At 34.1% G+C, this 17,768-nt stretch overlaps 1 protein-coding gene across 3 annotated transcripts in view; it reads right to left on the minus strand.

Annotated features, from left to right (window-relative positions):
- LOC143222626 (chymotrypsin A-like) overlaps nucleotides 1–17,768 on the minus strand; it is a 28,504-nt gene continuing 10,736 nt past the window's right edge. For 2 of the 3 annotated variants that reach the window (XM_076449336.1, XM_076449334.1), the window contains exons 3-8: nucleotides 12,454–12,572; nucleotides 10,769–10,998; nucleotides 9,414–9,511; nucleotides 6,222–6,502; nucleotides 4,486–4,637; nucleotides 1–1,032 (exon numbers count right to left, since the gene is read on the minus strand). In XM_076449336.1, coding sequence (XP_076305451.1) covers nucleotides 874–1,032; nucleotides 4,486–4,637; nucleotides 6,222–6,502; nucleotides 9,414–9,511; nucleotides 10,769–10,998; nucleotides 12,454–12,553 — 1,020 coding nt within the window. In that variant the 5' untranslated portion in view covers nucleotides 12,554–12,572 and the 3' untranslated portion in view covers nucleotides 1–873. Of the gene's footprint in view, nucleotides 1,033–4,485; nucleotides 4,638–6,221; nucleotides 6,503–9,413; nucleotides 9,512–10,768; nucleotides 10,999–12,453; nucleotides 12,573–12,908; nucleotides 13,019–17,768 lie in introns of all 3 variants that reach the window. The other variant, XM_076449335.1, reaches the window with a different exon arrangement.

The following is a 17,768-nucleotide window of genomic DNA, read 5'->3' on the forward strand; positions in this document are numbered from 1 at the left end:
TAAAAAAAATCATTTATATGTTTATTTAAGTTGAAACAGCTAAATACCCTTGAAAAGTCTGTGGCTCTTTATTCAAATTTACATACTCCACGCTAGTTCCATACGGTACGAAAAATTCTGATGACAGTATATCAATTTTATAGTATATATATATAAGGTAAAATATAGTTATTAAAAAGAAATTTTCCTACCTATAACTGTGTTGCACATGACTTTAATTAAGCAATGAATAGGTATTCTATCCAGTTTAATTTTCAAACAAGCATAAATGTGTATTTCTTGTCGTAACAGTTGTTACCAGAAACAAACACCTCGAAGAAACTCTTAGCGACTCCCATGAACAAAGACTGTGTTGAAATCTGAAAGTATTTTTCTCTGTTTAAACATCCCATGATGCGATTGTATTCTGTGAATGTACTCACACTGTCTTATCAAACTATCTAATAGAGGTTTACAGCAAAATATTCTTCCTTTTTATGTTTCACGCTGTATGTTTATTTTCAAAGAACTTAATACTATTTAAAAAAGGTTGGCTTATTTAATTTTAAACATTCTTGTTGATAAATGCTGATATCAGTCAATAGAAAGAGACTTAAATTTCAATGCTTGAAAGGTATAATCGCGAACACGCGTCAACTGAATCACTGCACAGGTCACATGGTTCTTGACATCTGGAGAATACATCATCTAAGTCGCTACACAGGTCATATCTTGATTGAATAATCGCGAATGACAGTAGTAACAAACGTCGTAAAGTTTAAAAAGACACTCAATTTGAAGTCTTTATGCAATTTAGAACTAGTTCCCATTTCACACAATACAGTTACGCGTTTCACAAATTTAATATTCTAAATATAAAATGCTTAGTATAATTTAGTTTAAAACAACCTCGTGAATCCAGTTTCTGTAGCTTCCTACGCGTGTGTAGACACCAGGCATGTTAGGTCTCCCACATCCTATTCCAAAAGAAACAATACCTATTTGATACCAGTGTCCCTTTTCCTCGCAGCTGAGAGGTCCTCCTCCGTCACCCTGCAAAAACATATTATAAAAATTTATATGCCAATCTCTATATATTATTTCAATGATTTTTCATATGCTAAGCTACAGACATTGTTTTACTGACCCTCCACATATTAAACTAGAAACAGTTTCACCTAGTTTTTCATGTGCCAAACTAGAGACACTATTTCGTAGGTTTTTCATATGCCAAGTTAAAACATTGTTTTACTGACTCTTTCAATAAGTAACGCCTGTTCTAAAGAAAAAAATGTCCTGAAAGTCCTGTACTAGAGTTACTTGTCTAGAACAAGAATTGTCAAAATTTCTCGGCAAAACTATTCACGGCCTTCGTGACCAGGAATTATAAAACTATCGTGACAAAAGTATGAAAAAAAGTATTTATCAATCTTTGAATTTTGTTGGGCATAAATAAGTTGTGCAAAAACCATTTATCCCTTGTAGTTGAGCTTTATGACTACTCCTAATTTCTTTTACAGATTGAATGCTACGCACTTTTGGGCGTATCTTGTGGCTCCACGACGGTTTCTTTGGTTCAATGTTTCTTCTTTCTAGCCTTAAGTTTGGTATTTTAGAAAGCATCTCTAGTGAAAAACTCGTATTATTTTCTGTTTAAGTTCATCAAACACAGAATGAACAATATTCCAGCCTAATTTTTAAACTCCTTTGAGAATGATAAGTAAATTGTTAATGAAATTGTGTTAGTATTCGAGAGGTATTCAAATTACGTAGTAATATTACATTAAATTATAAAGAGTAGTAATATGTGGTACTAGGTAATGTATTATTATGCATTTATTGCTGAAAATAAAATCTTTCACAGGCTAGAAGCTTCATTTATATAAAACAAACTTCACAAATACTGTTTATACACGTTCAGTAATGAAAACTGAGACTTAATATTTTCTAAGAAACACAGAAAACAAATTTGTTTTTGATATTGTAATTATTATTCACCTACCTTTTGTCCAGTAACTTCGCCTTTTTGTTTAATCTATTTAAAAAAATCAAAACTACCTATTGTACTTATGGCGAAGAAGTTGAGTCAAAACAAAAATGAAGAAGAAATAACCAGAATTAATTATTTGAATTAATCGTAACACTCTGTAATACAAATTAATTAATTTTTTAAATTATGTTATACACACTGTTATACATATTAATTGGTCACTAAGTCAGTCGTTACAGTTTTTAATATATATTAACTTATCCTTTAAATCTGTCATTAAGATCCGTAACAAAACTTAATAATCTCATTTGCCTGGCTGTTTCTGGTTTAGTAAAATTACTTAATTATAAATTTATGTTACTCAGCACGCTGAACATTCGTATATATGTTTTTATCTTATTTTACTAGGCTTTTACCTAGAAAGTATATTTGAATAAAAACAAGTTTTTCTTCAGTTACTCTTTCTACTGATATAAACATTTTTATCCTGTAGTTGAAATCAAGGAAAAACAGTTGAGATGTAATCATAGACTTGGAAACTATAATGTTCAAACAGCAACAAATATACAAAAAAAAGTCGTGCAACATATGGTGTGAGGAAGTACTTACATTTGAAATAGCCTGGAACAATAGAGACAAGTATATATTTAAAAACGGTTGGTATGGGTAAATTTTTATGTAGAGGGGCGAACAACGTTTCGACCTTCTTCGGTCATCGTCAGGTTCACAAAGAAAGAGGTAACTGACTGATAGCTGACCACATGTTTGAAGATAGTTGTGTAATTGACTGTAGGAATGTAGAGGGCGTGCTTAGATGTTTGATTATATTTATTAATATAGGTATAAAGGTGTTCCTTTGTATTTGTTTATTTTGGGCTTGAGTTGTTGTATAAGGATATTTTTCTCTACAAGTGGGTTTTCTCGTCATCACGAACAGAGACAAGTGATGACACGTAAAAATTCGCTAATTATTTGACTGTTACAACCATACAGTGGTTCGTTATGACACTTTTCGGGAACATAATGAATATAAATATTGTTCAGGAAGTCCATATTTTGCCTCATGCATAATTATTGAACATTAAAAAAACGTCTTTTCTATTTCTCAAATGTAACTCCTTAAAGTTTATTTCGTTCCAATCTTGTCTACATAATACTTTTAAACAAAAAAATCGTAATATTGCAATAATATTAGGACGAGACCCTCGCCTGTGACTAACTGCTCAGTGTGTATAGTAAGCCATACTTACATTTCCGTATAAATGATAAATAAAATTCATTATAAAAAACAATTATAAGAAAAATCTCTTATCTAAAATTATTCAGTCTTAAAAATACTTGTTAGAGAAGAATATAATTTAATCAAAGGCACATAGAGAAGCAAGTTTTATTCAAAATGTTTTGAACAGGTGGTTTGTTTTGAATATCGCGCAAACCTATACGAGGACTATATACGCTAGCCATCCCTAATTTATCAGTTTAAAACTAAAAGAAAGGCAACAAGTCATCACCACCAACCGCCAACTCTTGGGCTACTCTTTTGTCATCGAATAGTGGGATTGCCCGTAACATTATAACGCCACAAGGATGAAAGGGCGAGCATGTTTGGTGACGGAGATTCGAACCCGCGATTCTCAGATTACGAGTAAAGTGCCTTAACCACCATTTATGGAGTGTTGCAAGATTTCAGACATTAAAATGCTCCATAAATGAATCGCTTTTCTTGCAAACTAACATACATTTCTTATATTTATTTTCTCGCTCTTTCAAAGATACGAGATTGGAGATTCAAATGAAATATGCACCAGTGTGCTGAATACTAAGATACATTGTATTCTCAAGACGGCTGGTATAGATATTAAAACTTTAATTGAAATAAAGCAAAGAACAACGTTTCGATCTTCTTAACCTGAAGGTGACCCAAGAAGGTCGAAACGTTGTTCTGTACTTTATTTTGGTAGAAGTTTTAATACCCATAGCAGCCGTCTTGAGAATACATTTTTACTTCGAGTGGGTTTCTCGTCATCACAAACTGGTAAACACTGTCTAGAATAAATTATGTTTGTGGTAGTTTCATTTAGGGATAGGCGTGTGTGTTTTTCTTATATCAAAGCCACATCGAATTATCTGCTGCGTTCACCGAGGGAATTGATCCCCTGATTTCAGCGTCGTAAATTCTAAGACTTACTGTTGTCTCAGCGGGAGACAAGGGATCGGCCTCTTGCACTGGTTGAGAGAAACGGATAGCATATTGAAGTTTTCCATGACATATTTTAAAATTCTTGTACCACATTCAAACGCAGTAAAACCTCATTAGATTGGTACGTTCTAAAGATACAACTATTTTGAATATGGAATTTTTTGATAATCCTCTTGATTGACGTTGGTGGATGGTATGGATTGTTTTAAATCCAATCCATTATTTTATTCTGTGCTTTATTTTGGATTTCTTGTATGCTCTTGTAAGGACAATATTAAAACAAAACAAAAAGGAAAATAATTATTGATCAACTTACATCGCAAGCATCCCTTCCTTCTGTACCAGCACATATAGCTGTATTAGGTAACGTGAAATTTGGTCCAAACTGTTTCCTCAACACTCGCTCGCAGTCTTTGTGCTTCCATAATGGAACGTTTACCTCTTTCAACAGAAGAGAATGGTCAGAGTCTGAAAAAATGAAGAATTCCTCAATATTATTTACATTGCTTGGTTGAATTCTTAGGTATTCTGTAACATTCAGAACAAGTAAAAGGAACCCAAATTCATGTTAAAGTTATTATTTTATTATGTAAAAAAATTGTAGCAAACAATATAAACAATTAAGATTATTTCCCTTATTTAATGAATACCAAAATTGGTGTTAAATATTAATGAAAAGCCATTTTTCAAAGACTATGTATTCTGTACTCGTACACTAGAGACTGTGGGAGAATTCTGATAACGCCGTAACTGAAGAAAACGAAGTAATACAAATCTAGATACAGCGTTATACTTAAACCCACCACTGTAAGGTGAAGATAGGTTACTACCTATCGTTTCGGTCAATGAACAGAGTTTTATTGTAACCTTCACCGTTTATTTATTTGGTTCTTAGGATAATATTTTTGTGTGTATGCAGCAGAAACATACATCATAACAAGGTTGAAGTCGTGGTCTACTCCTAGTTTACCCTTGAAGAAATGTCCAGCTTTCGAAAGCATTCGGGTTATAGGGCTTCTATTTCATTTCTATCAAGACTTTTGAGACTACGTGTTTTCCTAACATCATGAATTATTATTTATGCGAAAATTTCTTGCGATATATATATCATGAAACATTATTTTGAGGTATGATATACATGTAAAATATTTTACGATGTATAGCGTATTCCACTTGACACACGGCCTGGCATGGCCAAGCGCGTAAAGCGTGCGACTCGTAATCCGAGGGTCGCGGGTTCGCGCCCGCGTCGCGCCAAACGTGCTCGCCCTCCCAGCCGTGGGGGCGTTATAATGTTACGATCAATCCCACTATTCGTTGGTACAAGAGTAGCCCAAGAGTTGGCGGTGGGTGGTGATGACTAGCTGCCTTCCCTCTAGTCTTACACTGCTAAATTAGGGACGGCTTGGTGCAGTGGACTAACAACCTGCTCATTTAAATACTTGTTGAAGAATCCGCAAGCGGCCCTATGTTTCCAGATGGAATCTAATGGTGATCACTAACTAACTAACTTGACACACACAACAAAGCTTTTAGATGTTATCTACAATGAATAATTCTGTCACGTACCATGTGAAATTATACTTGTCACGTATTACGGTGTATGCAGCAGAAACATACATCATAACAAGGTTGAAGTTTTTAGAGTCATAAATTATTAGAAATTCTTATTGTCGCATGTATTGCATATTTTGTTTCTGTAAATTATCACAACTACTTGTACAGATTTACTTGAAAATAAGAAAACGTAAGTTATTAAATCACTTTCAACACGATTTTTCTATTGAATCATTGACTACGATTAATATTTATTTTCAGACCATATAGAAATGCGTGCTCCAAAAACAACAAACAACTGTGTTTTGTTTTCCAGAAATGTCATTATTATAATTTTATCATGTACAATTGCCGTTTTATGTAAGTAATTCGAACAAACAATTGTACGTAATGATATCCATTAAAGAAACAGGTTCTTTTCGTCCAAAAGCAAAACAGTATCGATAAACTTTAATCAGTTTCGGATTATTGTATAAAACATACTAATTTTCCTACCTTCTCTTCTTTTTCCCCATCCAGTAATAAAACATCTGTTGTTACTTAGAAGTTCCTCGTCTGAAAAGTTCCTGTCTGGCATACAAACAGTGTTGATATTAAGCTTCTTTTTGGCTGGTTTGACTAATCGAATCAAGGCAATATCGTGAGTCAATGATGCGTTATCAAACTGTGGGTATATGACTATCTTTTCCACATCGAATTCCTCATGTAGTAAAGGTTCGTTTGTTGTGGACACGTCGTACTCTCCAAGTCGTACCTTTAAGGGGCTTGTCGTCTGACTTAAAGAAAAAATTAGTAAATGAAATCAACCATTTTATTTCACAAGGACGTCTTCAGTTGATAAACACAAATTTGCAACACACACACCTTATATGGTTAATTGTTAGTTTTACGAACAGTATTAGTTGTTTGTTGCTTTATCATATTAATTTCACACATTACTTTAATCAGTGTAAAATAATCTAAGTTTGACAGATTACTGAATAACTATATACATTAGTTCTCTTAAATTATTAACAATATTAACATAAACAGGCATCAAAGTTAGTGTTACACCGAAACTTTTAGCTGATAATACCAATACATGTACAACATCATACTTAATATTTAGACTTTGAAATTGATAGAAACTACAGCTCAAAAGGAAATGTAACTTTTCGTGGTTACTAGGTAGGTTAATGGTAACATAAAGTGTTTTTAGCACTAAACGTCTGTGATGAATTGCTGCTGGAGGTATTGGGAAGATAGTCTGTAGTGCAACAAACGGTTTTTATCTTTACTTTTAAGTTTGTTGTGTTTTTCTGTCACGATATAAAATCAGTTTAGTTTCTGTTGTCTTTAACCATTTTCTGCGGAAGATTAAAATAACATATACAATAAAAAGTTCAACAAATAAGAAAACAATTGGAATAATACAAATAACATAACTAATGTTGTTTACTAAGAGACACTTCGGTTGGAATAAATCAAAACCACTTCCGTTTAGTTTTTCATGCTTATAACATAAACTGAGATAACCAAAATAAACAAGCCAAACCGTGAAGAGATTTATACCTATATTCATTATCTCTATATTCCCACGTTTTAAAGTTTTCAAATGTTAAAAGGATAAAAAAGGTGCATATGATAATAGAAACAAAGGTGAAACAAACCAGTGCGACGGAAAATTTATGTATTTATATCTAATGGTAAGCTAGACTTAGTGTACTTGTGTCTTAACATATATACACTGTTGGCCAAAATCTTGAGGCCAATGAATATAAAGAAAAAACATGCATTTTGCGTTGTTAGACTCAACCACTTATTTGAGTAGAGCTTTGAAAGATGACAATAAGAAAAGGGAAAATAAAAATAAAAAACATCTTTATTATTTAATGGGAAAAATGTGAACACTATGAAATTAGCCTAAATACTAACTGGTCAAAAGTTTAAGATTATACTGAAACGAAGCGTTAATCGGTAAACACGTAACACAATTTAGTCATTTGTGTTCAAGCATTAGCGTTGTCAACCTCTCCCACTGACATCTCCTGTGTTACGTTGGGTCAAAACATAGCAAAGGCTAAAAAGTAGACAGAGTTTGAACGTGGCAGAATTGTCGATGACATTGGGAGTAGTAAAACAACTGTTGCAAATTTCTTAAAAGAACCTGAGGGATACGGAACGAGAATTTCAAGTGGTCGGACCAAGAAAATTTCACCGGCGTTAAGCAGGAGAATTCGATGGGTTGTCCGACAAGACACCAGCCGATCGTCAAACCAGATTAAGGACCTTACGGACGCAGAATGCAGCTCAAGAACAATAAGACAGCATCTACAAGAGAAAGGCTTTATAAACCATAAACGTCTTTAAAGGACACGCCTCATTCCACACCACGAAAAAGCTCGGTTAAACTTTGCTGAGAAGTGCCAACTATGAAACGTAAAAAAGTGGAAGAAGGTTTTGTTCTCTGATGAGAAAAAATTTAACCTGGATGGTCCAGATGGCTTCCAACGTTACTGGCACGATAAGAATATTCCATTGGAGACATTTTGTACACGACACAGTGAAGAAGGTTCCATCATGATCTCGGGTGCTTTCTCCTTCCATGGAGCAACGGAACTTCAGGTTATACAGGGGCGTCAAACAGTAGCTGATAAAATTGGTATGTTGGAGAGAGCACCCTTATTGACTGAAGACCCTCACTTGTGTGGAAATGACTGGATCTTTCAGCAGGACAACGCAGCAACCCATAATGCTTTCTGGACAAAGGACTTTTTCATTGCTGATTCTTTTGGACCATCCAGAGTGTTCACCCGAACTGAACTCCACTGACAATGTTTAGGGGTGGACGGCAAGGGAAGTCTATAGAAATGGACGTCAATTCCAAACAGAACATGATCTTCGTCAAGCCATCTTCATCACTTGGAATAACATTCCAGCCAGCCTTCTGCAAACGCTTATATCGACCATGCCAAAGCGAATGTTTGAAGTTATTCGCAATAACGGCCGTGCAACTCACTAGTGAGACCTCTTGTTGGGCATTTCCTACCCTGTTTAGGACTTCTTTTTGGTATGGTCTTAAACTTTTGACCAGCTAGTATTTAGGCTAATTTCATAGTTTTCACATTTTTCCTGTTAAATGCTAAAATGATTTTTATTTTTATTTTCCCTTTTCTTATTTTCCTCTTTAGTAGCTCTACTCAAATGAGTGGTTGAGTCTAATAACGCAAAATGCATATTTTTTCTTTATGTTCATTGGCCTTAAGATTTTGGCCAGTAGTGTATATTCGTTTAAAGATTGAGACATTTATATTTTGTTTTCTTAAGTGGACATAAAGTTATGATTAGCAAACACAAGAGCTATGAAACATCGGTTCCGAGAAAAAATGCCAAAGACTTCTACTCAAAACCAGAACACCAAATTTCATTCGAAAATCATGTTTTCACCTTTTCATAGCAGTTTCCATCAATGGTTGTTTGTTTCTAGTGAAATCTTAGTAATTTAAGAATTTTCTGTTCTAAAATCGTCTACGAAAGAACCTCTACTCTCAAATAATATTATTTATATGATGATAATGATGACCTGAGAACCAAGGTTGTTCTCATTACCTTTAGAACAAAAGTTGTTATATCAAGATGTGGGTAAAATACGTGAAAGATAAATTCAGCATACTACTCGAAAAATTATTAAAATAATAGCAAGCTTACTAATTATCAACACAGTGAGCTGCAGTAAGAACCCAGTATTCGTCCAGTAATGATGCTCCACAAACATAAACATCGCGGGGTTTTTCCAGCAAAGCAGCCTACAAATAATAAAAACGAAATTTTTGTGTACTGTGACGAAGTTCTAGACATCAAATTTTAAAAATATAAAAATTACTAATAGTTGAAACATGTAACACTTGCAAAACAATTGTGTATCAAAACACGTGTAACGATGGTTTTGCCATCTGTTGAACACCATAAAACTGCCCAAAACATAGTATATAAATTAAGAAAACCATAAATATAAATTAGATTTTCATGGCATGTGTCAAAATGTTATTGATACAAATAATATATGTGTGTGTATTGCTATCAGACTTACACAAAATATACATTATTAAGACACACTATACTTTGTTAAGTGTACACAGATTAAAATACACTACACCCATAAAATATGTATTCATATTCACCTTAAAACTTTTTTTAATTTACATAAATGTAATTGTTTACCTCCATGAACCTAACCATACGATCTTTAAGAAATTATTAATTTGTTAAACCTTTTAACACCCAGTTTAGTTTGTTATGTTTTTTAATTTCGCACAAAGCTACTCAAGGGATATCTGAGCTAGCCGTCCCTAATTTAGCAGTGTAAGACTAGAGGAAAGGCAGCTAGTCATCACCACCCACCGCCAACTCCTGGGCTACTCTTTTACCAACGAATAGTGGGATTCACTGTCACATTATAACGCCCCCACGACTGTAAGGGAGAGCATATTTGGTGCGACGGGGATTCGAACCCGTGACCCTCAGGTTACGAGTCGAACGCTTTAACCCAGCTGGCCATGCTGGGCCAAATTTGGTTTCTAACGGTTCAGTGTTATATTATATGCCTCAGGTGCAAACTGCTGAAAGAAACAAGCATACTAAGACGATTTAATACGCACCTTTGAAACTACAGTAGTAATGTAAATTTCTAAGAAAGTTATTTCCGATGTGCGTATAAACTTTGATAAATCGACAGATACGTAAAATGGTATAACATTTTGTAAATAACGTACTTTACTAACATTACTCTGGACACACATAATTTTAAACATTTTTTTAATATTTCTTGTGAAAGATAATTTTTATTTCGAGAATAGTTTTATATAAGGTACATCAGAAGAAGATGTGGGAAATTTTGACTGGCAATGTTGAATATTAAGTAAAAGGGAGAAAAATTGCAGAAATATGTAGAAGGTACAAAGAACAAAATTCCCGACGATTCTCTTGAAGTTAATACAATCATAATTTTATTATATAAACTGTCACTTTTCTGAAACATATATACATTTATTTCTCATACTTACATGCCAAGACCATTCTCCAGGTTCTGCAAACCCTTCTCGACCATTGTCAACCCCTTTTTCCCCACAGTTAGCTATTTTATTAGGCCTGGGTAAAATTCCCACCATCTGCGCGTTAGGATCGATGAAACAGCATATCTTATTGCTATGAGCACAGTAGGAATAAGGTTTACCCCCGGCACTTATACACTGCCAATATTCCACACAGCTACATTGAAAGCTGTTTAGATTTCCTACAATAGCAATGTATCAACATATTATAGTCATGAAAGTTTTGAAAATAACTATAAAACACGCTATTAGTAAAATACGCACAGCTACTACCTAAACTAATAAACACAGCCCTACCTAACAAATAACAGACTAAATAAGCCAAAAATAAGATGTTTCATACTTCTACCTGCAGTAAGTTACATATCACTATCGAAAATAGTAAAGGATTACCACTTAAAACCAAATTTTAAAATTAAGACTGTTAATATAAGATTAGCACTGGTACCTACTACAACAATACATGATTGAGATACATATTACTACTCTAAAAGGGACACAATTTACTACCTAAAGTAATGTATACTGTGATATATAAACATTCATGTGTACTCCGATCTTAATATGCATGTATATTACTCCCTGAGGTAAGACATACACCACGAATACATTACGAAAAGAGCCATGTCTACTAAAAAACAAAAGTCGAAAAAAATATTCATTATGCACCTAAAAATGTTGTTTTTCAAAACAATAAAATGGTTCTACAAAACAAAGTATTGTACCTAAGTTCTTATTCTACTACAATTCATAATATTTTATAATCCTTTCATGGAGAAAATATAAAAAGTCAAGTATCTTCCAGTATTGGTACTAATTATTTAAAACACCCATTGTGATTGAAGGTGAAGCTTACAATTAGTCCGGTTGTATACCTATTGAAATTATATTGAACTGAAATGGCGTATATCTACTAGATCTGTTTGTTTTTGAATTTTGAGCAAATCTGCACGAGGGCTACCAGCGTTAGACGTCTCTAATTTAGCAGTGAAAGACTAGATGGAAGGCAGCTAGTCCTCACCACCCATCGCCAACTTTTGAGCTACTTTTCTACCAACAAATAACGAGATTGACTGTCACATAACAACGCCCTCACGGCTGAAAGGGCGAGCGTGTTTGGTGCGACGGTGATTCGAACAAGCGACCCTCGTGGGGTGTTATAATGAAACGGTCAATCCCACTATTCGTCGGTAAAAGAGTAGCCCAAGAGTTGGCGGTGGGTGGTGATGACTAGCTGCCTTCCCTCTAGTTTTACACTGCTAAATTAGGGACGGCTAGCACAGATAGCCCTCGAGTAGCTTTGTGCGAATTTCAAAAACAAACAAACAAACAAACAAACAACTGTCATGGTTAACAAGTTGTATTTACGGAGAGCGAATATTATGGTGTGAAGTGTTCAAAATTTTAAATAAATTTAAAACATTTAAATTCTTCCCTTAAAATAATAATATAATCAACTTTTTGTTATAAAAAACAATGCATTTTTCACGAACGCTAAATATATAGTAAATTTTTTAATGGAGGTAAGACAAAAAACCAGGATGAACACTCATACATACTGACTTAGTAATTAACATTAATAATTCAAATGATACAAAGTTGAATTAACATTAGTTAGATATATTCAAAGTCCTTACCTCTGTTCTTTTTGTCTCCTTGTGCTGATAACAAGGTAACTAAGGCCAAAGTCGTCAGGTAAAAAAGCAAACCGAGGTAAACCATGTTTGAATAAGCCATCTATCGACAGAACAGTTAGCTGGGAAAACATTAATAAATTTGGATGAGTATTTTCAGTTACAATTTGATGCTATTTGACAAAGGTTATTTTACGAGGTTATATCGAACGTAAGTCATTTTTTTATTTTAGTTACGTTGAATTATTACAAACACTTGAATGATTGTATGTGTGCGCGTGCCTTTAAATTCGGTAAGTGTTCTCAGAAATTAAATAATCGCGTGTTTAGAAATTATATCAAGGGGATATAAGTACGGTATTAACTCAAGTTGGTAAGTTATGAAGAAGCACATAAAAGTAAAAGTGAAAAGAATGCATACCGTTCCAAATTCTTAGTAAAACACATAGCATACAAACCTTGCCCCGTCCCTGACCATAACTTCTTACGTCACAAGGAACCTTGATAGGAGCGTGTCAGGGTAAGTTGGTGGGACATGTCACCTCTAAGCAAACTTTACTTGGAAAACCTGTAAGAATTTTTTTTAATTTCGTGTACGTAACCACAAACTGAAAGCCTAGCAAATAGATGAGCTTACAACTCGAATATTTTTCTTCTCTTTTTACTAAATATTGGAATCAACCTCTGATTACATCAAACTATCCTATTTAAGTCTAAACTAAAAGTAGAATGGGTACTGTCTGTAGCTTATATGTATATTTTTCTTAGTGGTGAATATTAGAATATACTATTTCATCACTTGGTTGCCGTCGTTGCTAACAGTTTAGTCCAAAGAAAGTGACAAAAATAAAAAAACCTATTCAAAACTCTAAAAACAAAATTCAGATCATTATGTACTTAAGTTCTACTATACTGCAGTTAATAGAGATTAACTGGTTAAAATCTATTCAGAAAGATTATGAGTTATAATACGTATTGTCATCTATTAATTATTTCGGTTTCAGGTCAATCGCTACCAAACTTATGAGCAAATTCATAACTCTTTCATAGCTTATATTCAGCTGATTATAAAATGTGGATTTAATTCGTGATGACGAGAAACCCACTTAAAGTAAAAACTTATTCTCAAGATGGATCGTATGGGTATTAAAACTTTAATTAAAATCAAATATAGAACAACTTTTCGACCTTCTTAGGTCATCTTCAGCTTAACAAAAATGTATATTTACTTATATCAACTATTATACACGTATAACTTAATACGTATGTTCTTGCTCACATAATTTTTTGTAAGTAGCTTATCATGGTTTTCTTGACATTATCCATTATTCATAAAGTGTTATTACACGTGTAAATTAACGTATACGTATAACATAATAATGCATTTTTTCATACACATGATTTAAACATAAGTCATACGTGCTTGTTTTCACATATTACATATGTATATATATTATTGTTAAGTCATATTATATAACTTCACAATGGTATTGTAGCATAGGTTCCATTGTAAGAACATAAGGTTGTCTTGTCCAAAGCAGCATACCACTTCTTCTCGGTAGCTTTTCATGACCTATCTAATATATAATTAATGATACATGCCGTTTCACTGCGACTTTATATCAGTTGTGGGCGTCACATGCCATGCTGATTTGTATATTCAAAGTCATTGTGATATAACGTGCTAAACCCTGCATTACTTAACGCCCCCCGCTAGTACAGCGGTATGTCTCCGGATTTACAACGCTAAAATCAGGGGTTCGATTCCCCTCGGTGGGCTGAGCAGATAGCCCGATATGGCTTTGCTATAAGAAAAACACACACATGCATTACTTAACAATAATTGTTATCCTATCGACAGTAAGCTATAATAAATAATTCAATATTGCTTATAATATACTTGTCTCAACGAACTGCTCTCTATATATATTATTTTAACATTGCAATTACTGATTAACGTCAACATTTATAAATATCACGTATGCAGGTTTCATCTTATACGTTTCTTTTCATATGAAATGAAGAAAACAAAACGAAGTACAATCTGTTGCACACAAGCTGAACAGTATATTAGAAAAGTCTAAATAAGTTGCACATTAGTATGTCTGGGGACTTGCAATGCAAAAAGAAACCAGGTTTCGATATTCGTGGTGGGCGAAGCACAGATAGCCTGTTATGTAGAGTTGTACTTAATTAAAAAAAAACAATCAAATTATTTAACATTTACTTGACAAAGAGCTATGTAATGTATTATCCAAATTTAAACATATGACATAATGTAATTTACATTTTCTATATACGGTAATTTGTAATTTTTCATCTAACTTAAACTAGATAAAATAACCAATTACTCGCGTTCCGCCCGGCATGGCCATGTGGGTTAAGGCGTGCGACTCGTAATCTGAGAGTCGCAGGTTTGCATCCCCGTCGCACCAAACATGCTAGCCCTTTCAGCCGTGAGGGCGTTATAATGTGACGGTCAATCCCACTCTTCGTTGATAAAAGAGTAGCCCAAGAGTTGTCGGTGGGTGGTGATGACTAGCTGCCTTCCCTCTAGTCTTACATTGCTAAATTAGGGACGGCTAGCGCAGATAGCTCTCGAGTAGCTTTGTGCGAAATTGAGAAAAACAAAATACTCGCGTTCCTTAGAGCCAAGTGAAGTAATTAGAGGCTTATACTGAATGTTTCCTGGTGTTTCGTATTCTTGGCTATTAAGTGTTTCGGACTTATTTTTCTTCAAAAACCCAAACGTAGTAGACCTCTTACTTGGTATGGAAATTACACTCATACTCAGTCTCTCCTGAATATTACTTCAGTATTACAACTTACACAAAAAGGTCCAACAATGTACACGATCAACGGTAAAAATTTGGTTTTATTATTTCATGTGATTATTAGGGTGTTCTTATGGAAAATTTAGCCACAGACAACATCATAAAAATATCAGTAAAACTTATGATGTTTGTCTAAATTGTACGTTCTCAGAAATAAAGAAATTACATCATCTTTAAATTAGCAGAAAAAAAAGAAAAAGCATTGAAACTAAATTACCAAAAAAAGGAAAAAGCATTGAAACTTAAATTATCAGAAAGAGGAGGAAGGGCGTTTTCTTTAAAATTATTATAAAAGTGACATCGTCCTCAAATTATCAAGAAGAAAGGAAGGTATCGTCTTTAAATTATCATAAAAAATGAATGACAGTCTTTCTTGAGTGATTGAACACAGAGGTTTACCTTACGCGATCTTTGAAATAAAATATTGTTTCTTAATCTTGCTCAAAATGCGACACAAAATCACAAATTAATTACAGCCAGATTTTTAAAAAGCCGGAAGTGGATTGTAGTTCAAAGTGATAAAGCGTAAAATGGCATCTCTGATAAGCATCTAGTCTGCTGTTGTGTTTCCTAAACGACACCTGTTATAGAAAAAAACAGAATTAAAAAAAACAACTGAAGACCAAAGTGTGAAGGAGAACAACTTAGCATCCTCTTACAACAACTAAATAACAACTTGCTACTCTCACGATTTCATTCATGAATTTTCTATTATACATATTAAAAGTTAAATAACGCCCAGAGGGCTGAGGAATCTAAAATCCTGCAGTGATATGACGTCAATTTACGTCATACTTCCGGCATTCCTTGATGTCTCTCGGCACGCTTTAATCACTTAGAGGTAAGGACGATCGGCGGCCTTAATTTACATGTTGGTTAAGTTATGCATAAATGTTCAACAGTCGGAAGTTTTCCTCAAACATAATTCTATGTAAAATTATGTTACTAATTCGCTGAAAGATCAACTTACATCTATCCTGGAAAAGATAGTCGTCTTTAATTGGGACTATTGTAACTGATATTAAATTTCGAGTATTCTATAGAATGATCTGAGCCGTGAGGCAGATATTCTCCATTATAGAATATTAAGACGCGCTATATAACATGTATCCTAAACTAACGATCCCGTAATCTTTGTTTCTAAGACTGATTTGCATAATTTAGTCGCCTTGTGGTTAGGGCGCTCGACTTGCAATCTGGGGGTTGTGGATTCAAACCCTAGTACTGAACATGCTCGCCTTTTCAACGTAGGAGCGTCATAATGGTACGATCAATCTCACTATTCGTCGGTAAAAGAGTAGCTCAAGGTTAACGATGAGTGTTGTTGAATAGCTGTTTCCTCTAGCCTGTATACCACTGCTAAATTAGGGACGGCCAGCGCTGATAGTACTCGCATAGCTTTGCGTGAAATTCAAAACAAATAAAACCAAATACAAACTGCTCTATAAGAAGGCCCGGCATAGCTAGGTGGGTTAAGGCGATCGACTCGTAATATGAAGGTCGCGGGTTCGAATCCCGGTCGCACCAAACATACTCGCCCTTTTAGCCGTGGGGACGTTATAATGTTACGGTCAATTCCACTATTCGTTGGTAAAAGAATAGCCCGAGGGTTGGTAGTGGGTGGTGATGACTAGCTGCCTAAACTAGGGACGGCTAGCACAGATAGTCCTCGAGTAGCTTTGTATCAAAGACAACCAAACTTTACAATAAGGTTTATTTTCACAACCCATACACAGAAACCGCACTTCAATTATATTTTCTTCACAAGACTGTATTCTAGTAATATTTATTGCCAGAACTGGTACTTATAATGGGGAAATCATTTTTTTTTAAGACTGATACTCATAACCTCTACTCCAATCTTTACTTCCAAGATTCCAGTTAGAGGTTACTCTCCTAATCTGTACTTTAAAGACTGATACTTAATCTGTTCTCTTGAAACTATATGTTCACAATGTTTTCTCTCGAACCTCACAACATAAATAATGTGCACTCCCACATCCGATCTTCAATGTTTCTTTTGTGTGTCTCTTGAACTAAAATATTTTGTTTTCTTCTGGATGCTTTTGCTATGACTCTAAACCAAGCACTGTATTTTTCGTTTCAGCTTTCAAATTATCGTTTCACACAAGATGCTTGATTAACAATTTGGTTTTATTTACTGTAAATATATGTATAAACGGATGGTGATATCTATTGTTTTTTATTCTAGTTTTGCCTTCCCATAAAAGGTTTATAAAGTTCATCACTAAATTCTGAATAAACAATGATCTTATAAGTGATGAAAAACAATAGAAATATGATGAACTCCCTTACTGTCAAGGAAAACATCACTAACACAGAGGTGTTACACTGTCCATTATCAGCAACTTCCATCATACATAGCCTAATCAGTTTGTTTTATTACGTTTATACAGTTTCTTGGAAATTTTAAAGAAAATATTCATTCAGTTGTTTCTTTAAAACTGATTTGAATTTGTAGCA

Source organism: Tachypleus tridentatus, chromosome 8 (genome assembly GCF_004210375.1).
Source record: "Tachypleus tridentatus isolate NWPU-2018 chromosome 8, ASM421037v1, whole genome shotgun sequence".
NCBI lineage: Eukaryota > Metazoa > Arthropoda > Merostomata > Xiphosura > Limulidae > Tachypleus > Tachypleus tridentatus.